The sequence below is a fragment of the Theropithecus gelada genome, chromosome 1 (genome assembly GCF_003255815.1).
Source record: "Theropithecus gelada isolate Dixy chromosome 1, Tgel_1.0, whole genome shotgun sequence".
NCBI classification, from domain to species: Eukaryota; Metazoa; Chordata; class Mammalia; order Primates; family Cercopithecidae; genus Theropithecus; species Theropithecus gelada.
The window spans coordinates 169,390,574-169,414,898 of record NC_037668.1 but is presented as its reverse complement, the minus strand read 5'-3'; the positions used below and the strand labels follow the sequence as shown (position 1 = coordinate 169,414,898).

Below are 24,325 nucleotides of genomic sequence, written 5' to 3'. Positions count from 1 at the left end.
CTTGGTTTACCCATTCTAAAAAAATTATTGAACACTCTGTTGAAGGGACCAAAGAGATTCACAGATTAGACTATATTTATGAAAGGAAAAAGAAGATAATTAACAGCAACCTATCCTTCTACTGTCACATAACTCCTATGTATCCTATCTGTTTTCTCTGTAACGCACTGGACTTAACTGCTGTCTACATTTCCTCCATCGAAGCCATTAATGTTTATGAGGGTTGAAATGGAAATATTATATATCATCTAGCTCTGCACGCTAGGCCTTATAATTTTCTGCTCTAATTTTATAAATTATAAGCAATAATTGATTATAAATGTCATCATCATATGATTGCAATGAAAAATTATCTTGAATGGATACGTGTTTTTAAAAGGCTTTTAAAATTAGCGCTAAAAGTTCTATTAGCAAAACATCAACCTTAATTTCATATTACATTTTATCCAGAAGTTGGAACAAATGCATCTTCAAATGTAGATTAATATTTTGGCCATGTTACAGTTCTATATATACTCCTGTACTAGTGGAAGGGATAGGATTAATTTGCTCCAAAACATGCAGGCCTAAATTTTAAGCATACCATTATTTATATATTACATTTGACATTTATCGTACATATGTATGCATGTATATTAATGAACATTAAAGATAAGATCTGGGATATTAATTTATTTGATTTTTTAATTTTGTTTTACTTTTCTAGTTACTCAATATCCAGATTCATCAATCAGGACATATTTATAGTGCATGTATTTTGACAAGGAGATATACTAATAAACCCTTAAAAGACCTTTCTTCAGCATCTTCATCTATATTGCTTATTATTGATTTAGTACTTTCTAGGTAATTTAGGGATGTGTGGTTACCATGTGTAAGTTCTTTCATTTCCCTTCCCTAGCTCTAATTTATTTCTTGATCCACCACTTTCCACCTTCTGCACTCTCCAAAGAGAATGGAGACTTTCCAAAACTAATCATTAAACCTCAGGTTTCTATTCCAGCTTACTTACTTCTTACTTATTACAAACTTTCCTGTAATATTTTACTCCTGCCTTGTAGTTTCTCTCTTTTTTAAACAATGCAGATTTTTTTTATCACGAAGCAGTCATCCTTGCTTCATCCTACTACTTTGAGTAAGCACCTGCCCCAGTCAAACAACATTCTCCATTTAACAATTTTGACACTCAATTGTATTCCATTATAGCTGACCTACTGTAAGCCAATAGCAAATGACCTCCTAATTTGTAAACTCAATATCTTTTTCTCAGACTTCTCACACTTGACATAGCACACGTGCTTTTATATAATACTTTTTGTTCCTCAGACATTTCTAACATCCTATGTCTTCTCATAAATTTTAATTAATCTACCTATATTTTTTAAAGCTGTCATTCTTTTGTTTTTATACTTTCTTATTCATCAATCTGACATCCTTAGAAATTGGTGTTTTTTTTTTTTAAGATGGCAATAATGAGAATTAAAAAGAAAAAAAAGTGAGCCTGAAAAAAGGGTGTGTTTGTAAAAACTTCTTGTTCTAAATTTAGAATTAAATAATAGTCTGAAGAACGTTAACTTCAAAACTCTTATGTTTTAAAAAGTGAGACAGGGACAGACGCAGTGGCTCACACCTGTAACCCCAGCCATTTGGGAGGCTGAGGTGGGAGGATCACCTGACCAGAGGAGTTTGAGACCAGCTTGGGCAACAGGCAAAATCGTGTCTCTACAAAAAAAACACACAAAAATTAGCCAGGTGGTGGTGTGCACCTATAGTCTCAGCTAGTCAAGACAGTAGGGAGAATTGCTTGAGCCCAGGGGGAGTTGAAGGTGCAGTGAGCCATAATTGTGCTACTGCTCTCCAGCTTGGGTGACAGTGTAAGACCTTTTCTCAAAAAATAATAAAAAAGTGAGAAAGAAATTGAGGTGCTAGATATGAGTTCCCTGAAAACATAACCTTGAGTACACTTGATAGAGTAGATGAAAAAGCTATTAACAAAAATTAGTAATGATTATGACAACCATTCCAATGACTTGCTAACTTTTCTAACTTCTCTGTCTTCCCTAATTGTTCTGTTCTTCCTCCCAAACCCTCAATTTAAGCATCTCCATCAACATAAGCTTTAGTTTCCACCCTGTTGATTAATCCATCCATGATGGATTCTCATGGCTTCCTTTACTATCAAGAAGTCTTAATGATGAACATGACTGTCAAGTCTTAATAAATGTCTCCCTCAAAAGTTCCAGCATTTCATTCTCAATTGCATACTTTATTTATCTGTGTGTTCACCAGTACCTGAAATTCATCACCTCCAGAACTAATTCCATTATTTAATCTATGTGGATCCCAATCTGACTTTTTTCTTGATACAACTGTTTCTTAGTTTTACTACCATATTTCCAGTCATTAAAACTCAGAAACTGTTAGAATGTTATGAATTTCCTTCTCTTCGCCTCTCTCAACCCATCAGTTCATGATTTCTTTAGCTTCTACCTTCATAATTAATCTTTCATTAAAGCTGGCAAATCTTTTCATCCAGCCAAAATCTTACTGTCAGTTTTCCTTTCATACTGCAACATATCTTAACTGAGCACATGAACTTCACCATAATGTCTATTTGACCTGAACTGCATAGAGATTCTGAACTAATATTCCTAAAACTGAATTTCAATTACAGAATCTTGTGGTAGTCATCTCCCATCAACTTAAAAATACACACTACTATACAATGCCCATATTCTAGACAAATATATTTATTATTCCTCCAATTTTACATGTAAAGTCCTTCCTTTATGCCTTTGTGAATTTTATCAATCTCTATTGTGCTGTCTTTTCATCTTGCCTTATTGAAATCACTGAGGTTCAAGGACTAGTGTTTCCTTTTCATTCTATGATATGAGCTCTCTCTATAAAACCCCACAGTACTTTTTTGACATCACTGGAAGCACCTATTATATTCTGCTTTTATTATTATTATCCGTATGATGTTCTGCTGTAACCCCCCTTTTCCTGATTGTAAACTCATTGAGAAGAGAATCATGTGAATTATAGAGCTCTCCATTAAATAGGAGCTCAATAAATATTTGTTAAATCACGTTAGCCAAACAAAGCTTTATCAAAAATAAGATAATTTATTAAAATAATTCCTAACAGATATGTTTTTACTTTCTCAATATTTTGTGTACAAATCAGAAAAAAAATGTTGAATACGATAAAGCTGAAACATTCCATTTGCTTGCCTCACTAATGCATGCATATAATGGGTAAGTAAACCCATAGGAAGTAGCAAAGCATTTGTAAGTCATCAAGGAAAACATTACCATATTAATAGAGCTTTTTATCACCTACTGGAGAGGCTCAAAACAAAGTGGCTCAAGAAGAGTCAGCCTTACCCTCAAGTGCAAATTATAAATAAAGGAATACTGAGTAAACACTACCAATGTGTTCTATCAGTGGGAAACTGCTAATTAAAATAACTTACCTTATAACTAAGATAACCAAGTAATATTGTTTCAAACAGACTTATCAATGCCACTGAAACCTGAAAGATAAATTGCAACTTAATGAGAAAACACAATACAATTAAATTATATATATTCTTGACTATACTACTAATTTTATTTAAATATATGTGCATGTATACATATATGGGTGTATAATAGGACTTATTAGGTGGAACTTTAACATCTATACACACATGACAGGCTGCTGGCCAGAGTTTGCTGTCTCCTGTACTACAGCTTAGTCTTCATAAATTCTAATACTCCTTAATAAACTATTTTTATTTATTATTCAAAATGTAAAGGTGGTATTAAAATAGACTGGCTGAAGTTTACATGATATATAAAGAACAGGTTCTTTTATGTGTGTGTTTAGTTTAAAAAAAAAAAAATTTTAATAGAAATGGGGTCTTGCAATGTTCTCCGGGCTGGTCTCGAGCCCCTGGGCTCAAGCAATCCACCCACCTCAGCCTTCCTAAGTGCTAGGATTACAGGCGTGAGCCACCATGCCCAGTTATGTGTGTATGTTTCTAATACATAAAATCACACATAACTCTCCACCACAGATAACCGCTCTATCCCAGAAGCATGATCATCTGTACCAAAATCAGCATTTCTCTTCAGAAAATCCAGAAAAAGAAATAATACACTCTTCAAGTTTAATGGTATATTCAATCCTATCACCCATGTCAAACAAAATAAAAAGACTACATCTTTGAATACTAAATAAAATGGACCATACTAGCACTTCAAAATACTTTCAGATTTTATCTGAATGAATTTCATAACCAATTCCCCTTGTGCAGATAGAAGTGTTAGTCCTATCTTCCTATGTATGCTTCTATCTTTTTCTATATTCTCTATTGTATACATCATCTCTACTGCTAACTACCAAAAATACATTACTATGCCACAAAAAGTAACAAGAAAAGATAATAAAATTATTCTGTGTTAAATACTCTACAAACTTAGGATGGATAAATAGAATCTAATAAGCAAATATAAACAAAGAGTGACTCAGGTAAATATGTATGTTTATAGATTTTTGAGATTTAAGACTATTTGAATGAGAATGGCAGATACCCTGGAGATTACATTTTTTCTTCTGTTGGGATAAAATCTTTGAATTTAAAAGAATATTAAAACATGAGAACAATAAGAAAACAGACAAAATGCTTAGCAGTGTAAAGTAAAATATGTTCAGAAGTATGTGTAGTAACCAGGCATTATTATGATAGAAAACTCAAATTCTTTCATTTTCTCCATAAATCCGCTAAATCATAATTACTCATGCTTTTTTGTAGAAGTACATAGCATTAGATGATCTCTAGAGCATTTTTAACATGTTACTCAAAGTGCTATTTAAAAAAGAGCACTGTTGTTATTTTAAAATATCACTATTTCGAAAAGCAATTTGAGTAGATCAAAATATATTTGAAGATAATGTATGGCTATTCATGAAACAATTTATTTTAAATGTACACTTAATTGAAGGATAGCTCAGAGATTAAAAGACTACATTTTAAAGAACATTTCAACAATTTCAGAGTTTTTTATAAATTAATATGATATTGCAACAAAAGTCAGAGTAAGGCAATGTAAAAAACAACTTGACACTAACAAACCATAAAACACTCAGACATATTAAAAACTTGATTTTGGCCAGGCGAGGTGGCTCACGCCTGTAATCCCAACACTTTGGGAGGCCGAGGCAGGAGGATCACAAGGTCAGGAGATCGAGACCATCCTCGGTAACACAGTGAAATCCCGTCTCTACTAAAAATACAAAAAAAATTAGCCAGGCGTGGTGGCGGGCGCCTGTAGTCCCAGCTACTCGGGAGGCTGAGACAGTAGAATGGCATGAACTCGGGAGGTGGAGCTTGCAATGAGCCGAGATTGTGCCACTGCACTCCAGCTTGGGTGACAGAGCGAGACTCCGTCTCAAAAAAAAACAAAAAACAAAAAAAACTTGATTTCATGGTTATGATCACAATGTACACATATTTTAATTCATTATCACATACAAATATGCAGACTTTTAAGGCATGACTTAAAAATCTGGAATGTGGAATGGGTGTAGAATGAGAGATATTGAAGAAATTGAAGTGTGAGAACATAGGAAGGGGGTGGCTGATGAGAAATTGCTTGATGAATGTAACATACATTATTTGAGTGATGGATACCGTAAAAGGCTAGACTTCACTACTAAGCAAAATAGCTAGGTAATAACATTGCACTTGTACCCCATAAACGTATACAACTTTATGAATAAATAAATAAAGTATTTTAAAGATTGCTCCTAAGCAGTGAGTCTTAAAGTCTTTCCTCCAGACTCAAGTGTCTTCCAACCTCCAATTCTTTTTGATGTTGGTGATTCTATTCTTCCAATTAATTTGTAATTTTTAAAAGTAACAGAAAATAAAAAGGATCGGTAGGAAGTAAACAGAAGTACAGGAGATAGAAACTTACAAAAAGTTTGCTGGGCATGAAATTCAATAGAAAACAAAACAAAACAAAGAAATAACGGAGACTCTAGGGAACACCTCAACAATATAAACCAGACATGTTGTGCTCTTTCATATTTTCGTGGCCTTTCTTGAAGACTCCTTTTATGCTATGGCATACTTTTGGTTTTATTTACATGATGAGTTGCTTAGGAGCTAAGCTCTCCCTATTGGTGGTATGAGTCATTGTTTCATTTGTTCATTCATTAAATCATTATTTATTGATATTCTATCATATTGCAGACACTAAGAATACAAGGCAAAAAGTAAACACAGTTATGGACTTTGATTAACTTTAAATGAATCGTATAACAAGAATACTTAATGTAGTTTGGGAAAATCTGTGGAGCCTTAAAGCACTAGTTTACTTTGGTTTTCTCCAAACTCTCACAAGCTCTTTAAAATCTAATTCTGATCATGATGAAATCCTCAAGAGGTAGAATGCAAGGCTCAGACAAACAAGAGAAAAAAAATGAAAATATTAGTCCAAGATGTACATGAAGATTAGTCAAGTAGAAAGACAAACTCATTTTGAACATCAAAAGCTCTCCAATAGTACTTCTCTGTGAAATATGAAAACACCCAGAGATATAGGGACAAAACAAAATTGTACATAACCTGTAAGCCCCACAAAGGTAGACTTCTGTTCACCCAAAAGATATGAGACCTATAAAAAGAATAATAGTAAGTTAATTTTTTTAAATGTGAAAAATCTATTCACTTTTAAAACTCAGTTAAAGTTGGAAATATTAAAATAATGCTAGCATAAAAAAGATAAAATACCAAAATTAACATTTGAAAAAATGTTTCTGCCTTAGCTTTCTTTATGCTAATATTCATTTCTATTCCAATAAAAACTTTTTGAATTTCATTTTTGGTCACTGTTAATAAATTAAAATATGTGACATTATTTAAAGAATGATATGGGAGGGCAGAATAACCTCAAACCCTTTACTGGATAATTTTACACTGAAAAGTCACTTAATAGTCTTCTGTAAACTCTAAGATTTTCTTATTTTTAACAGGACATATATTTGAGTAACAAAATTCAACAGTATAAATAATCAGAAAAAAGTCAGTAAAAGAGTATACAAGGCAATAATATTTCAGACTTGAAGTTCTATAAAATATTTAACATACCATGAAAAAAAGTGTGACTGGGGTTAACATATTGGGCAAGACAAGAAGTAATCATCTTTACTCCCTAAAAATATATTTTCTGATGATAAAAAGGCTTATGCTCTGGAAAGAACATCAGAACACTTACTATCCCTCTAATTCTAATTTTCCACAATTTATAACCTAGCTTTGTCTACATCATTTAGTACACAGTTCATTTCAATGGTAGTCACTCACAGCAATAGACACTATTCAGAAAAAGATGAAAATAATTACATTTTCCCGAAGAGAATCAGGTGAATGGTAGTTTTTTGCATCTCATAAAATAGTACCAAATCCCACTTTATTTTGCTACTCAAAACTTGAGCATCCTTTTAGATACTTTCTTCTCCTACATCTGTAAATACTAAACTCTATACTAGACACCAAACCTTTTCAGTCATTGCAACCAAATATCTGCAGAATTCACTTGCTTCTTTTCATGTCTACTACCACAATCACCTTATTCTAAGATATCATTTTTCACAATTGGATGCTTGCAAAAACCTACCAGTGGGAAACCTGCACCTTATTTTGCCCTCTACCATTTTTCTTCAAGTTGCAAATACACTGATTCTTTCAAAATGTGTTTTAGATCACATTACCCTATTCCCTATTGTGTATTGCCTTTGCACTTTTGTTAGAAAAAGATCAAAACAGTTGACACGGCAGTCTCAGACACATTCAAGTGGACACACTCCTTCCTTCTACAAGCCCTTTCTACATTCTCTCCTCTCATCCTAGAAGACTCAGCTCAGCCCTCTGTGTTTCAGGGAAACACCCTCTGAGGATTCCACTTGATCAACTTTGTCAACTAATCTCCTGGGCCATGTCATCCATCACACCTTTCCTGTCACTCATCTCAGTGGAAGCTTTATATGTATTTGTAATGTGTTTCTTTAATGCCTGTCTCCTCACAATTACAAGCTCCATAAGATAAAATAACATATCTTTTTTACTCACCATTATAAACCCAATGGTTTGCTAAGTACATGCATATATTAAACTAGGCAACCAATTAGCAATGATAAATGGTGCCAATAAAGGCAAAGATATAACTTATGAATTCAGTATCACTGTCCTTTCTAAAACATTTTCATATGCTGAGTAACATTTGAGAAATCAGACAATAACAAAGTGTGTCAGAGTGAAGAGGGATATATCCCCAGTTTTGTAAATGGAAAAAGTATGTGCCAAAAAAGCTATACTGTTAAGTAGATAGCAATCCCTGGAAAAAAAACCTATAAAATGAGTTGCTAAACAGAAGTCTGTGAGTATTTTCGAAGAAAATTGGTAATTAACATAGACTTAGTAAAATCTGCTTGACTTTCATAATCGCCATTCTGACTGGTGTGAGATGGTATCTCATTGTGGTTTTGATTTACATTTCTCTAATGATCAGTGATGCTGAGCTTTTGTCTCATATGCTCATTGGCTGCGTAAATGTCTTCTTTTGAGAAATGTATGTTAACAAACAATGCTCAGTTTTTGATGGGGTTGTTTGTTTCTTTCATGTAAATTTGTTTTAGTTCCTTGTAAATTCTGGATATTAGACCTTTGTCAGATGGGTAGATTGCAAAAATTTTCTCCCATTCTGTAGGCTGCCTGATGTTAACTTTGATTATAGTTTATTTTGCTGTGCACCAGCTCTTTAGTTTAATAAGATCCTATTTGTCAATTCTGGCTTTTGTGGCAATTACTTTTGGCATTTTTGTCATGAAGTCTTTGCCCGTGCTTACTTCCTGAATGGTATTGCCTGGGGCTTCTTCTAGGGCTTTTATGGTTTTGGGTTTTACATTTAAGTCTTTAATCAATCTTGAGCTAATTTTTGTATAAGGTGTAAGGAAGGGGTCCAGTTTCAGTTTTCTGCATACGGCTAGCCAGTTTTCCCAGTACCATTTATTGAATAGCAGATGCTTTTTGAAAAGTCAAGAAACAATAGATGATGGAGAGTTAGGAACGCTTTTACACTACACTGTTGGTGAGAATGTAAATTAGTTCAACCATTGTGGGAAACAGTATGACAATTCCTCAAGAAGCTAGAACCAGAAATACCATTTGACCTGGGTATACAACCAAATACCATTGCTGGGTATGTAACCAAAGCAGTATACATCATTCTACTCTAAAGACACATGCAAACTTATGTTTATTGCAGCACTATTTACAATAGCAAAGTCATGGAACCAACCAGAATGCCTAAAAATGATAAACTGGATAAAAAAAATGTACATATACACCATGGAATACTATGCAGCCATAAAAAGGAATGAGATCTTGTCCTTTTCAGGAACATGGATGAAGCTAGAAGCCATCATCTGCAGCAAACACAGGAACAGAAAATCAAACACCACATGTTATCACTCATAAGTAGGAGTTGAACAATGAGATCACATGGACACACAGATGGGAACAACACATGCCAGGACCTATTGGGGCTGGGGAGGGGCAGAGGTGGAAACTTAGAAAAAATAATAATAAATTTAGTTTAAGACTTTTACACTGCCAGTATAGCAGATTTGGTGAAATTAATACTTTTTTAAAGGGTCCAAATGAAATAATTTTCTAACGTGTATATCTGAAATTTGTAATAAAATCAACTTCATATTTTAAAAATTCTGAAAAAAGTCTGCTTACATCAAACTAATAGCATTTTCTTTGGTCTGTGATATTGGTAGACAATTGAAATGTCATAAAGAATTTAAATAAGAGTTTTAAAAAAGACATACTTATTTTCCAGGCTAGACTGTGTCTTATGAAATAGACTTCAGAATCTATTAAAAAAAAAGTTCTACAAATCTCTGATATATAAATTTCAAGGAGGTCTCCAATTGAAAGACATACTTTTATCAGTTTCCTTAACATTAAATTGGATAAATACAGAGAAGGAAATGTAAACATTTTGGTAAAAACTAGTGTTGAAGCCCTCCTTCATAAAATGAATTTATCATGAAAAAAAGAATGTGGGATCTAATCTGCACATTCCTAGAAAACCTCCAAAATAAATGAGGAGTGAAACTAAAACTGACAGCCAAATGATAATTTCAAATGAACATTTAATCTCATTGACAGAAAAACACTAGGAGAAAAGAAAACATGCGCAATAATATTTATTTTGGTATTTTTTATAGCAAGAGAGTAACTGGAATCTACCTGAATATCCAACAAGAAGAGAATTTAAGTAGCAGATGCATCATCATTAAGTAAAACAACAAAAACATTACAACTAAGGAAAAAGTCATTAAAATATTGCCTTAGGTCATACCTGTACGTGTATGTTATCTATAATCTATACGTCTGTGTAGAGAATTTGTAAATAGTCATTAAAAATGCTAAAAATACTTATTCTAGGTGTTGTGATATAAGATAATTTTTACTTCCTTGTCATATATATCTATATTGTAATATGCATGAAACATTTTTAAATAATAAAACCAAATTTCCCTTTTCAAAAATACAAAAATTAAATAAAAAATGCAAACCAAAACTCAAATATATATCATTTAGTTATTCTGAATTAGACTATCCTGTTGATAAAATTCATGTATGAAGCATTATTATGAAAACTAAAGGAACCATACCAAACAACGTAAGGAAAAGCAAAAGTTAAATACAGGAACTTAGTAATGTAGCCTTGGCCACTTTTCCCAGAACACTTATGAACTGTCTTAAAAGTAGGAAAACAGATGGTAAAAGTGTGAGAACAGCTTTGGCAGAGGAGGTGGGAGTCAGGGGGTGAATATGTTTAGCAGAAGAACAAAGCATTTGAAAGTAATAGGGTTAACATGCAGGACATAATTCATATGAAAGGACAGGTTGCTCACAAACCCAAGATGAACTCAAAGACCGATAGCACTAAAAAAAACTAATATAAGTTTGTAATGTATTAACAAATAATAAATAAAACAGGAGGGTAAATTATACAACTCCCCTGACCATAATATACAGTGAAATCTGAATACTAGATATGATACTAAGCCCACATTTCAAGACGAACATAAAATATGTAATACACATTCAAAAACTAGGTGACCAAAATATGAAAGCATATGAGTCTTGCCAGTATGATAAAAAGACTTTTCAGTGTTTGAATCCTTTCAAAACATTGGAAATATTTAATCCCAGGTTAGACAACCAACTATCAAGGATGTTAGAGAGAAGACTAATAACTAACTCTTTGAAAGAATGAACACTAAGGGCCCTTCCACCAGACATAACATTGGCTGTGACAGAGTTGGCTTTAATTAACATTCATTCTCCCCTTTCCATGGCACAGAGTCAAGTGCAAAAAAGTCACTCTTCAGTCAACTACATTTCTCAGTCTTTGTGTCAAGGTATGATGATATAACTGGTTCTCACATGGGATCTGAGTATGAAGTACAAGTAAAAGTGATGTTTGTTGTTTGTTGGCCAATAATTTTTAAAAATACATATGCCTTCTCCAAGCTCTCTTTCACTTTCTGAAAGCTGGATGTAAAGATTCTGGTCTTAGGACAACACAAAATCACAGAATGCAGGGGGCTTGTACATATAACACCTATCATGTTATGGAGTGAGTGTGTGTGTGTGTGTCTCTGTGTGTGTATGTTTGTGTATGTGAATCATTATATGGAGAAAAAGTTCACAATGACCAAAAACACCAGTATTAGTCTCCAGTATTAGACTCCAGTAAACAAAAAAAAAAATACTTTTAAATGTTTGAGATTTGTTAGAGAACTTAGTTCTACTTTATTCTAAAAAAATAAGAAGAAAAGATCTACATTAAAATATTCATTCCTATTGATTATTAAATATTTAAGAGCTATTGTCAAAATTCCATTTCTTCCTTTAATAGTTGTTACCCTGAGGAAGAAATAATATTTAAAATTTGAATTCCACTTAAACACACTGTTTGCTATATTAGGCTTTGATTTTAACTGGAATCCAAATACCATAAAATAGGAGCCTGTTCATGTGCTTCTTACCTGTGTCTCTATCACTTGATGTTAAAAACAAGTGATCATTTCAACAATTTTTAAATTGGAAACAGATACATGACTTTGGACACAGCGATGAACTGCAAGCATCAGCAGGCAATGAGTTAATACTGACGGCTCATCTTTCAATGTAATTTATAAACTACATGCTGCAGGTGTGCTTCCTTTGCTTACATCTTTAAATCATTTACTACACGTTGCATGTACATCACAGTTTGCCATTCACACATCATATATTAAGAGTAAAATTAGTTTAATATTCTTCAGGTTTTCCATATTATAACATTTTCATAACAGTTTTGATTCCTGAAAGGGATTTAAAAACAAAGCAAAGCTGCACAAAATATCTGCAGACTTATCATGTCAGAAGCTCTAATTAAATAAATCTCTTTGCTTAATTAGCCTCATTATTTTAAAATAGAGCCTGCGCCCATAAAGGCGACTTCTGTTTTTCATTAACTAATACTGCACTGACAATGGGAACTAAACAGAACATTGTATTCAAAATGGAACCATAAATGTTTTTTAATTACCATAATCTGATTTTTCAAATGTATATCCTCTATAATTATGGCCAAATATTCTTAGTGATATTACATAGAAGTTAATTGTAGGAAACTTCGTTCCTCTTAATGTTTTCAAATAATATAATTTTACTCTGCTAACACCCACCAAATGCCCTTTTACCCTTAGAAGGATTCCATCATGCCTCGTTTTATGATTTTCAGGTCTCGCTAGTGTACTTTTTATTTATAAATCGCCACATTTTAAAAATAATTCTGATATGATTGTAGAATAATTTGTTACATGAACCATTTTAATAACACTGACATCTCCATCAGTAGTCCTCAATCATTTTTATTGTACAACACACTATCAATAAAATTGCTGAGCATCATTTCATTAATTCAGCAGCATTCACTGACCTACCAAGTCCTGTGCTTAGTGTGAGAGCTACAGAGGAAAACATGGTATGGTTCTTGCCCTTGGTGAGCACATAGAAAGGGCTGATAAGTGAATGGCAATATCAAGGGCAATGCTTTGGCTGTTGTGAGAGAAGTATGTGGGAGAGTACCCAGAAGACACTCCTAAGCCAGAGTGGAACTGGGCTACAGGGCACAGTACCCATAAGGATTTTAGATTAACTGTTATCCAAGAAGTTGTTTTCCTGAAGGCCCTGGAAGCCAGAAGCAAGTCAAAAAAGTGTGGGTTGTGAGAAGCAGGAAACCTAATTTCCCAGAAGAAGGAGAAGAATGTTCAAAAGCCCAGAGGAAGGGAGACTGAAGAGTGTATAAGCCGCTTCAAGTAGTTCAGCATAGCTGGAGTAAGGGGCTGGTGAGGTGGAGTAGGCAAAAGTTAGATTACTAAGGAACTTCTTTTACTCATGTATCCATTCATTCATTTAACAAATGACTATTGTTTCCCACTTTGTGCCAGGCTCCGGGGATTCAGGCAATGATCCCTGCTGTCCTGGAATATCCTCTCTAGTATTCATGGAATACCACAGAAAACAAATAAATGAGTAATACTAGGTAGAATATGTAAAAGAGAAACAGGATCTAAAGAAAAAAAAAGTAAAAGAAGAATGGTATTAAGGGAGTCTTATGAGGAGATTACAATTTTAAGTAGGAAGCTTCATATTATCTGAGGAAGTGCACCTTATGTTATCTGAAGGAAGAGAATCCTGGACACAAAGAAATGCCCTTATGAAGGACCTGAGCTGGGTGTGTCTGGTATGATCGAGGAACAGAGAGGGGCCAACGTGGCTGGAGCAGAATGGGTATGGGATGAGTAGTGGGTGGTGAAGTTATAAGGCCATCGTAAGTACTTTGGCACTCAGAGCAGAGCAGAGTCGTATCAAGATGTGACTTATATTTTACACAAATAGCTTCTACATTAAGAATCTATCAAAAGGGAACAAAGGCAGAATTAGCAGGAGTAATTAATTAGGAGGCTACTGCAGCACTCCAGGTGTGAGAAGGTAGCTTGTACAGACATGGTGGCATTGAGAAGTGATTGTGTGCCAGGTTTATCTTCAAAGTAGAAATGATAGAATTTTCTAAGGCATTTGTATATGCTGCAGAAAAGTAAAGAAATGACTCTAAAGCTTTTGGTACAAGCAACTTCTAGAATGTAATTGTTATCAGCTAAAATGTGGAAGGCTGTGAGTATAGCAGGGTTTGGGGGAAGGATAGAGTTTTTAATCACTGAGATGTGGAAGAGCACTGTAAAAGCTAATTGGAATACAGTGAGCCTGAAATGTCTGGACATCAAAGTAGGAAAGTTAAATATGCAGTTGGAATTTGGGGGAATGGGAACCCACTGGTTTCCTGTGGTCACTGAGTTACACAGAGATAAAAAGCATAATAAGTAGTCCCGAGGGTCTCCAAGCAGAGTGGCAAATATGAGAAAACCTCTGTTTCTTCATATATAAGGTGAGAATAATAAGATGAAGTATATACTGAAAAAAAAAAACAAAAAAAACCACATATAAGAAAACTAGTCTAATGACAGAAATAGCAGGAACTCCAAAATAAACAATTTTTTCACAGATTAAAAGTTTCCTAAGGATACTGAATGTTTCTGTGCATCCCTATATATTTGCTAATAGCAATGTGACTGGTACAAGCTAAGTAATAAAGATACAGTGAAATACTCATAATTATATTTCATTAGTTTTATAAAGAATTATCACAGCTTATTAAATAAAAGCTCACTTATTAATCTTTAACATTAAATAAATATAGACACTTTTTTTTTTTTTTTTTTTTTTTTTTTTTTTAAAGAGTTTCGCTTTTATTGCCCAGGCTGGAGTTCTATGGTGCAATCTCGGCTCACTGCAACCTCCACCTCCTGGGTTCAGGCTATTCTCCTACCTCAGCNTTTGAGACGGAGTCTGGCTCTGTCGCCCGGGCTGGAGTGCAGTGGCCAGATCTCAGCTCACTGCAAGCTCCGCCTCCCGGGTTTACGCCATTCTCCTGCCTCAGCCTCCCGAGTAGCTGGGACTACAGGCGCCCGCCGCCTCGCCCGGCTAGTTTTTTGTATTTTTTAGTAGAGACGGGGTTTCACCGTGTTCGCCAGGATGGTCTCGATCTCCTGACCTCGTGATCCGCCCGTCTCGGCCTCCCAAAGTGCTGGGATTACAGGCTTGAGCCACCGCGCCCGGCCTAGACACCTTTAAATACATACAAACCTTTCAACAAATACAGAATCATTTTACTACCTAAACAAGCTGAGGGGTAACCAATTCATTTAGATGCAGATTCTGAGCTCACTTTCATTTTACTTTTATCTTTCCTTTTTTTAATTTTCTTAAGGCAGACTTGTGCATGAAGAAATAATTGTACAGATGTTAGTCATCAAATTTAAGTTTTCAGCTTTGAAAATCATTGTATATTTAGTAGGCTGGACAAGGGTCCAGGATGATGATGAGATAAATATTATGCATACAATTACACACCAATACCTTTCCCTACTGTTTCCAGCAAAAGGCAGAACCTAAAAACAAAAATCCACAAATGACTAGAAATATTATTTAATAAGAGCAACACGATTATGAGCACAAAATAAGTCAAGTTAATACATCAGTGTCATTTAACTCAAATAAGATAAAGAACTGCACAGGTTAAAACTGAGTCTTGAGATAATTTTCCTTCCCAATGTAAAATGGAGTGTTTCCATTGAAGGTTAATAACTACTTATTATTATGAAAATATAAAACTGGCATGCAGTAGAGTAAACCTTTTGGGAGTATCTGAAAATCAAGAACAGAAAGGCATTCGGGTCTTTAAAGAGACTCACTCATTTTAAAACAAAAACTACTTCATGTACTTTGGCTAGCAATAAAATTTTATGCCTAACAGTCCAATATTAGCATCAAACAGAAAAATAATAAAAGATACCTACAAAGAACCTACAAGAATTATGAAGTGCCTGTAAATCAGATCAATTTTATTTATGACAAACACCTAAAATATCCTTTAAAATGAAGCTCTACACAACATGCTTTAAATTTAAAATGTGATACAACTCAAAAGAATCAAAATAATATTGCTGAAGGTCAGGAAAAGGTACCTTACCATTCATTTCCTTGTGAAGGGTTTTCTAGTAGTACTCGGATTATGTATAATAAGCAGCTTAGTAATTTGAGAGAAAAATTGAACAGGCGAATCCTTAGACCTTTAAACAAACAATAAAAGTTTTATTTTCATTTGAACTTAGTTCACAAAAGACTAAAAAGAATTGTCAAAAATATCAACTTTAAATACAACACTTAAATTGTATTTAGAAGCTACACTACTATAATTATCTAAACTCTCTGAAGTTCTTGGTGGCTGAATTTTAATTACCTGAATATTGAGACAAAAAGTGAGTTTGACAGAATACTTGAACTGCAAATGAGAGTGCATATTTTATACCAAGACTAAATCTAGATTTGAACATTCAGAAGCCACAAAATGTATGTGCAATCAAGGTTGATTAAAGTATGTTTATAAGTTTAAGTATTTTATATATCCATAAATTTTGGGATAAAGTTTAACTGGCTAGAAAATCTAGCTGCTTACAAATTCACAAGCCAAGTTATAAAACTTATACCTTCACAGATCTTGTAGATGTGATTATAAAGAAATTAATTATATTTGTATAGTTCTATGTTGTATATTTAATATTAACTATATAATTATAATACATACCAATTATATAATTATATATTATTTATTCATTATATAATAATATATATTAAATAAGTATAGAGAAATCTTAATAGCATACACTGAGAAATACACACACAATCTCTCCATCTCTCTCACACACACATACATTTAAAGTTCAATAAATTAAATTCTATTTTTAACTATTTAAAATACCCATGAAATCTTAAACTTTTGTGGGAATTAAAACTGCCATGGATGTATCTTCTAAACTGTGTAAGTCACAATTATGCAGCCTGTAATATTCAATGATGATGAAGAAGAGTATTTAAGATTAAGCAAAATACATGCATAAAGTCTGATTAATATGAGCATTATCTTTCCTGTAATTACCTGTGATATCTGATTCATGCATTATGAGTAAAATTTTGATGAAGACTTCCTTATAATTATTACTTAATAAAATCTAGAAATGAAATGTCACTTCTTTTGTCCTGCTCTGCCGTTGTGAGTGTACTTGCGGTAACATTTCTTACCAGTTAAAAGGTCAATGCTTATCAATTGTGAAATTTTTCCTAGGTTTTCCAATTAAAATGTTGAATACATTTTATGGATTCACTTCCTTATAAAATCTTTCAAATTATTAATGAAATTGTGCTGGTTTTATAGAAATGGGCCTCCTCATAACTGCTTAGTTGCAGTTGACTATGGGTGAAGGATTCAAACAATGCATCCACCTTTTTTGGCCTGGAAAGACAGGACTCTTAGTGCTGAAATAAGGGAAACTATTCAGATGATGTGACCCCTTTAGGTAATATCTATTTATGGGGCTTCCTTGGATATTCTGAACAATCATGTTAGAAAAGCGTTAGTTACTAACAGTCTCAACCTTGAGGCCAGTCTGTCATTAAGACTATCTGAGCAGTATGACTTAAATATTGAAATATTCTCCATCATCAGTATTTGGATAGCTTCCCACAAGTCAAGCTTCTCTCTTTGAATCCTACCTACAGAGGCACAACTTAATTTTGACAGGATTTCGCGGTCAAATTCACAGAGCTTAACGTCTACACCGACTAATGCAGGCCTTTCCATTCCTTGTGATATTTTAAGCAATGACCATGAAAAAAATTGCATATTGACTTATTACATATGACTTTTTAAACATATATGGCATTTTGGGAAGCAACAAGTATCAGAGGCACTCCTAACATTGAATAGGCTCAGGAGGACAGTGACTATGCCAATTTTGTATTCTTGAAGTTCTACTTTGTTACTTTCTTACATTTGTATGATGATAAGAATCATTGGGATGTTAAACTCTGAGATCTACCCTACACTTCCTGGCTCAAAATCTCCAGGCTAAGAAAGATAGGAATCTGTGTATTTCAGTGCAATCTAGATGTTTCTTATTATTTGGAATGATTAGGAAATATTAAACGTTCCCTTCCCTAAATCAGACAATTGTTTCCCATTGTGGTCTGCCAGAGCTTTTTGAAACTACAATATTTAGAGTTAAAATGGAGGGACCCTCATTTAAATTATTTTCCTCAATGTTTCTACTAATCCAGATAGTCTACTCAGAAGTCAACTTATTGACATGGAATTTGGAGAATTGAAGATGTTCAAGAGGCCTTAATATCACTATATGTAGTGTCTATATTTTTCTAAAACGTTACCACCTGCTAGAAAAAAATAACCAATTTTATTCCTGTATCTAAAAAGTATTTTGCAAAAGATTACACAGTTGAAATATTTTGAAGTAAATATATGTACGAACAGAGAGGGGGAATGAAATGAATAACTTACTTGATCTCTGGTTTTTTATGAAAAATAATTTTAGTCTTTCTTTAAATGTATTTTCATTCATATAGAATTCAACTTGGACTCTGCAAACAGAAAATAAAAGCATGTAAATGTATGTAAGCAATCATATATTTATTTTCATGAAGAGCAACAAATATAAATTGATCTGTAGTTCTCTAATTAACTTAAAGAATAATATATTTTTAAAATAAATTATTTGATTTAATGCATTATATATTTTAGTAAATTCCCTGCCATGGAAAATGAGAACTGAGTCAAGTACTGATTTAGAGAGGAGCAGTTACTTTCTACTTTTAAAGATACAATCATTTTAAATATCATACACAGTCAATCCAATTATTTGTATTAATAAATGTAATGAGTGGTATGGATTATTCAAAACAGCAGTAATGCAAAAGTCTTTAATATGTGTCTTTGAAAGGGTTTTGAATAAGTGCTTTCCCCATTTTTTTCCCTGTGTAAGAATTAGCTGATGCTTGAAAAATTCAGTCTGGGCACCACCATGCCAGATGTACTTATTCAGAATTTTAAAAGACAGGGCCTAATAATCAGTTCCTTACTACATCTAGAGTTTATTTAGAACATCATACTCTATAACACTTTACCTTCTTACTTATGGATCAACCAAGAAGTAGTAGTGGCAAATAGAATTGTTAAAGTTACCACAGAGATTATAAAGCAAACAACTAAATTAATAGAGTGCGTATTATATACTTGATCCACTATGCAAAAATATCAACAGTCTAAAATAATAACATTACTTTAATAAATACAATAAATACTCTAAATTCTAGCAGTCTTCCTTTGGTAAGGCATAATTAATACTTTCAAAATACTAAGTGAAAAGAGAAATCTTGTTCAGTGCAAGGTAACTTATAAATAATACTCAATTTCCTTAATCAGTCTCAAATATATTTATTATGAGTTAGAATTTCAAAAACAGCTAAGAATGGATTTTAATGTTTACACAAAAAACAAATATTTAATTTCATTTTTCCTAATATGGTAACATTTTGAAATTGTAATTCATGTAAGCCAGATAAGGTTTGGGGGTCATTTTTGGGGGGTGAGATTTTTGGTTTTGTTTTTTGCAAGAGTAGATACCTTAGAGAAAACTAGCAGAAAAGAAAACAACTGACATTACAAAGCTGCTCATGCATTTGAGAAATATTTCACTATTATATTATACTATAAACTCTCTATTACTCTGCTTATTCAAGGAAAACCATGAATAGTTTAAAAGTAGTTTCTTGTGTTACAAAAGCAACAGGGCATTTAAAAAAATTATTATACTTTAAGTTCTAGGATACATGTGCAGGACGTGCAGGTTTGTTACACAGGTACACACGTGCCATGTGTACGGTTTGCTGCATCCATCGACCCGTCATCTACATTAGGTATTTCTCGTAATGCTATCCCTTCCCCAGGCTCCAGTTGTGTGATGTTCCCCTCAACAGGGCATTTTTAAAATTAATTACCAATCAAGTTGTATGTGTTGTGTCTTCTAAAATACTTGAATGTTCTTTTATATCTTCTCTCTAAAGAATACATTTCTATTTTTATTTCCTTGTTATCATATTCTCACTTACTTTGTTTTTTCTTCTTCACCTTATACATTAAATAAAATTGTTTTAAAGTAAGCAAGATTCTCTTTAGTCGATAACTTCTCCAGATTAGAAGTTGAAGAAGAACTTCTAAAGAAGCCACTAAAATGGCAATGATATCTTTTAGCAGAACATTTCCATCTACAAATCTACATACATATACATGCTACAAAAGCCCATGCACACATATACAGAAACAAAACTTCATCGGTGTCTTGAAAATGCATTATTGGATCTGTTTCCCTTGTTTATCAAATGAAAAGTCAGTTCATTTTAAATACAGTAACTGTAAATAGTGAGATAAAGCTAAATTAGTTGAAATTTGTTATGGCTACATAAGCAAATTTGAGAGGACATACAGCTATTACACAAATAATTCAGCAAAGGCCATGCAGATTTGCTTCCTAGAATTACCAAATTTATAAGAATGATTCCATTTTTCAGATACTATTGGAGTTCAGTACTGGGTATGTAATAGAGGAGCCATTTTTGTTGGTTTTTTTTGTTTGTTTTTTTGAGATGGAGTCTTGCTCTGTTGCCCAGGTTGGAGTACAGTGACGCAATCTCGGCTCACTGCAAGCTCTGCCTCCCGAGTTCACGCCATTCTCCTGCCTCAGCCTCCCGAGTAGCTGGGACTACAGGCACCCGCCACCATGCCCGGCTAATTTTTTATTTTTATTTTTGTATTTTTAGTAGAGACGGGGTTTCACCGTGTTAGTCGGGATGGTCTTGATCTCCTGACCTCATGATCCGCCTGCCTCAGTCTCCCAAAGTGCTGGGATTACAGGCAGAGAGGAGCATTTTTTAACTAAAATGAGGTCATCTACAACCTTAACTAAAATAATGAGGAATCTGGAAAACATATCACATGTGGAAAGGTTGAAGAAACTAGAAAGAATTCATAATTATGAAGAGTTAGGAGTCACAGTTGTCTTTAAATATTTCAGTGACCAACATTATTAAAATGGAATGACACATAATGCGATTCTCTATTAAATAGAATAATAGATGAATACACAAATTATGAATGAGAATTATCCAACTTTGCAATGGCCATCAGTGTGGAGAGCTCTCCAATACCTATAAATGTGCCAAAGGCTGGACAACAGCTTGCAAGCCACTGGCTTTCTCTTTCCTGAGAGCAAAGGCAATTTTGCATGGTGTGAAGTCTCTCATTAAATAATTTCCTAATCCCAATCTAATTATCAAATTATGTGAAGTAAAACTCTTAATGAGTCTGGCGATCTGAGTGAATATAATCATTGAGAAACATGGATTATATTAAAACACGAAATTATACAACTTTTTTTAAAGCCAAAAGGCAAGCAAAATGTTTTTTGATACATGACTTATTTTGGGCACACAAAAAAATGTCCTTTAGGCTTACTGGTTATGGTATAAAGTAGAGCTTTTTTAAAAAAAAATTGATTTAATGTATTAAATTGCTCTTTCCAGCAGCAAGGCATGTTAGTGACAGCATATACTTTTGAGACCTTCCTCAGCACCGAACAGTTTTTTAGCACCCAGATATTTAGTTCAGAGTTTAGTGTTTACCCTTCCCAGTGTTTTTCAGGATTTTAACTGGTTTTAAATATAATCTCACTGCTTCCTTTTTCAAGTTTAAACACTGTTTCATCTCCTCCCTCCATTCCTTCCTCCCTCCTTTCCTTCCTTTAATCTTGCCTCCCTCTCTTCCTTCTTTTCTTCTGACCTCCCTACCTCCATCTAACTTTATCTGAATTTACTTACATCTAGTAGACTCTGTTAGTGTACTCTTTAGTGTACTCTTCTTGCACTAAGTTAGTGTACTCTTTCTGGACCTTCCCCAGAACCATAGAGTTTTGAATTAGGGCAAATCTGCTCTCATCAGTTTTTTAGATGTCATTTTTGTCAAAGGCTTATACAAAAGCTAAAATTTAAGGTAATTTTGTAACATTTATTCAAATACAATAATAACAATTGTATTTCATTTTAAAAGATACTGGAATTCCAATCATTGCTAGGTGGTATCTTCTATTGAAATATGTTCTCCCTATTTAATAGTTATTTTTATGTTGATCAACAACATTTTATTTGGGTAGATCTTACATATTCTTTGTGACACTTATTCCTGGCTATTTGATAATTTTAGTTACTTTTTAAAACTGTTTTGTTCCAATCTTTTAACTTTTTGGTTTTGATATTGGAAATGGCTACCTTGTTGATCTCTTTTACATGTGATTTTTTTCACATTTATTACTTGGGTTTGCTAGACAGACAGTCATGGATATGTTCTTTAAGACCTCACTTAATGTCATCCATAGCTTCTTTGTGACTTTAAGAGAAATGATAGATAACAAATCCAATTTTACCATCGACTAACTGATGTAAACAACAGTTAAGTTTCTACTGGACACAAAAATGTCACCAAACTTCTAAATAAAGACCCAAATACTTTTTATATTAAAGGTTGAAATAAATATGAACTATACATACATTCAAGAAAGATTAATGAAAACAAGCAAGGTTATTTACCCACTTGTTCCAGTTCAGGGTGGTAGGTGGCCAGAGCCCATCCTAGCAGCTCAAGGAGCCAGACAGGACGCCATCTGGACAGGACATCATCACATTGCAAGACACACTCAAACATCAACACTCATGCTAGGATCATTTAGACACACTAATTCACCTAACTTGCATATGTTTGGCACATGGGAGGAAACTGCAGTAACTGAAGAAAACCCACGCAGACATGGACAGAATGTGCAAACTCCACATAGACAGTCACCACCCCAACCAGGAATAGATTTTTCTCTCAACAATGTTATAACAAAACAATGTTGAATGAAATGGCATTATTTGAGGAACTACTGTATTTATAGTTCATTGTTTATGCCTTACTATATTGACTAGCACTTTTGGGGAAAAAGAAAGTCAAATAATTGTGGTGTTCCTTTCTTATAAGAGGATACCTCTAGTGTTTTGGCAGTAATTAATTACCCTTGACCCTTTGTATCCATTAAGTTCCACATCCATGTATTCAACCAGTTGAGGATAGGAAATATTTGGGAAAAACCAAGAACAACATCTGTACTGAACATGTACAGACTTGTTTTTCTTGTCATTATTCGCTAGGCAATAGAGTATAACAACTATTTACATAACTTTTATATTTTATTCAGTATTTAGTACTACTTAGGTACTACTAAGTGCTATTTCCCCCCCCCCCCCAATTTTCCTAATGATACAGACTTGTTTTTCGTGTCATTATTCCTTATGCAATACAGTATAGCAACTATATACAGGTATTATAAGTAAGCTAGAGATAATTTAAATTTTACCGGAGGATGTGCATAGATTATTATGCAAATCTTATGCTATTTTATATGAGGTACTTAAGCACTGTGGATTTTTGTATTCACAGAAGTCTTGGAACCAATCCCCATGATTACTGAGGAACAATTGTATTTTGTTGAACTTGGGATTGCTTAAATATTTACACTTTACTAAAAATTATATCAGTAATGGATGGGTATTGATTGTTATAAAAAACCTGTATTGAATCTATCAAGTTAATAGTATATTGTTGCTTTTCTTTTCATGTACTGATTTGATGAATTATTTCAACAGCTTTTCTATGATGCAATTGTTTTTGTCTATCCTGGAATAAGTTGTTTTTGTGATGGTAAACTATTCAGGTAATTTGCTGCTGGATTCATTTTCCTATACTTTTTCAGCAGTTTTTCTTCTAAAGTCATAATGGTGTGATGTCTGTTTTAGATTATTCTAGTATCTTCTAATATGAATTGAAAAACTCCAGATTTTTCTATAGTCTGAAACAATTTAGATACTGCAGAGATCTTTTTTGCAACTGTCATCATTTTTTCCTAATGATATCAACTACCTTAATGTTGATTTTAATTTGATACTTTTTTTTCATTTTCCTTTCATTGTTTTGTTCTGGTACTTGAATTCAATGTAAAATTCCCCAGGAGTCTTGTTACAGTGCAATTTCCCTGATTCACTCTTAAAATTCTTCTTTAGTAAATTTAAAGTAGGTCTCATCATTTTAATAACTAGAAAAATAATTCTGATCCAAGCTGTCAATGCACCATTCTTTCCGAAACA

The 24,325-nt window shown here is 33.4% G+C and overlaps 1 protein-coding gene across 3 annotated transcripts in view; it reads right to left on the bottom strand.

Annotated features, from left to right (window-relative positions):
* KCNT2 (potassium sodium-activated channel subfamily T member 2) overlaps window positions 1-24,325 on the bottom strand; it is a 405,986-nt gene that overhangs the window by 270,777 nt on the left and 110,884 nt on the right. For all 3 annotated transcript variants that reach the window (XM_025392809.1, XM_025392815.1, XM_025392824.1), the window contains exons 2-5: window positions 18,597-18,676; window positions 16,215-16,314; window positions 6,620-6,668; window positions 3,479-3,538 (exon numbers count right to left, since the gene is read on the bottom strand). In XM_025392809.1, coding sequence (XP_025248594.1) covers window positions 3,479-3,538; window positions 6,620-6,668; window positions 16,215-16,314; window positions 18,597-18,676 — 289 coding nt within the window. The remainder of the gene's footprint in view (window positions 1-3,478; window positions 3,539-6,619; window positions 6,669-16,214; window positions 16,315-18,596; window positions 18,677-24,325) is intronic.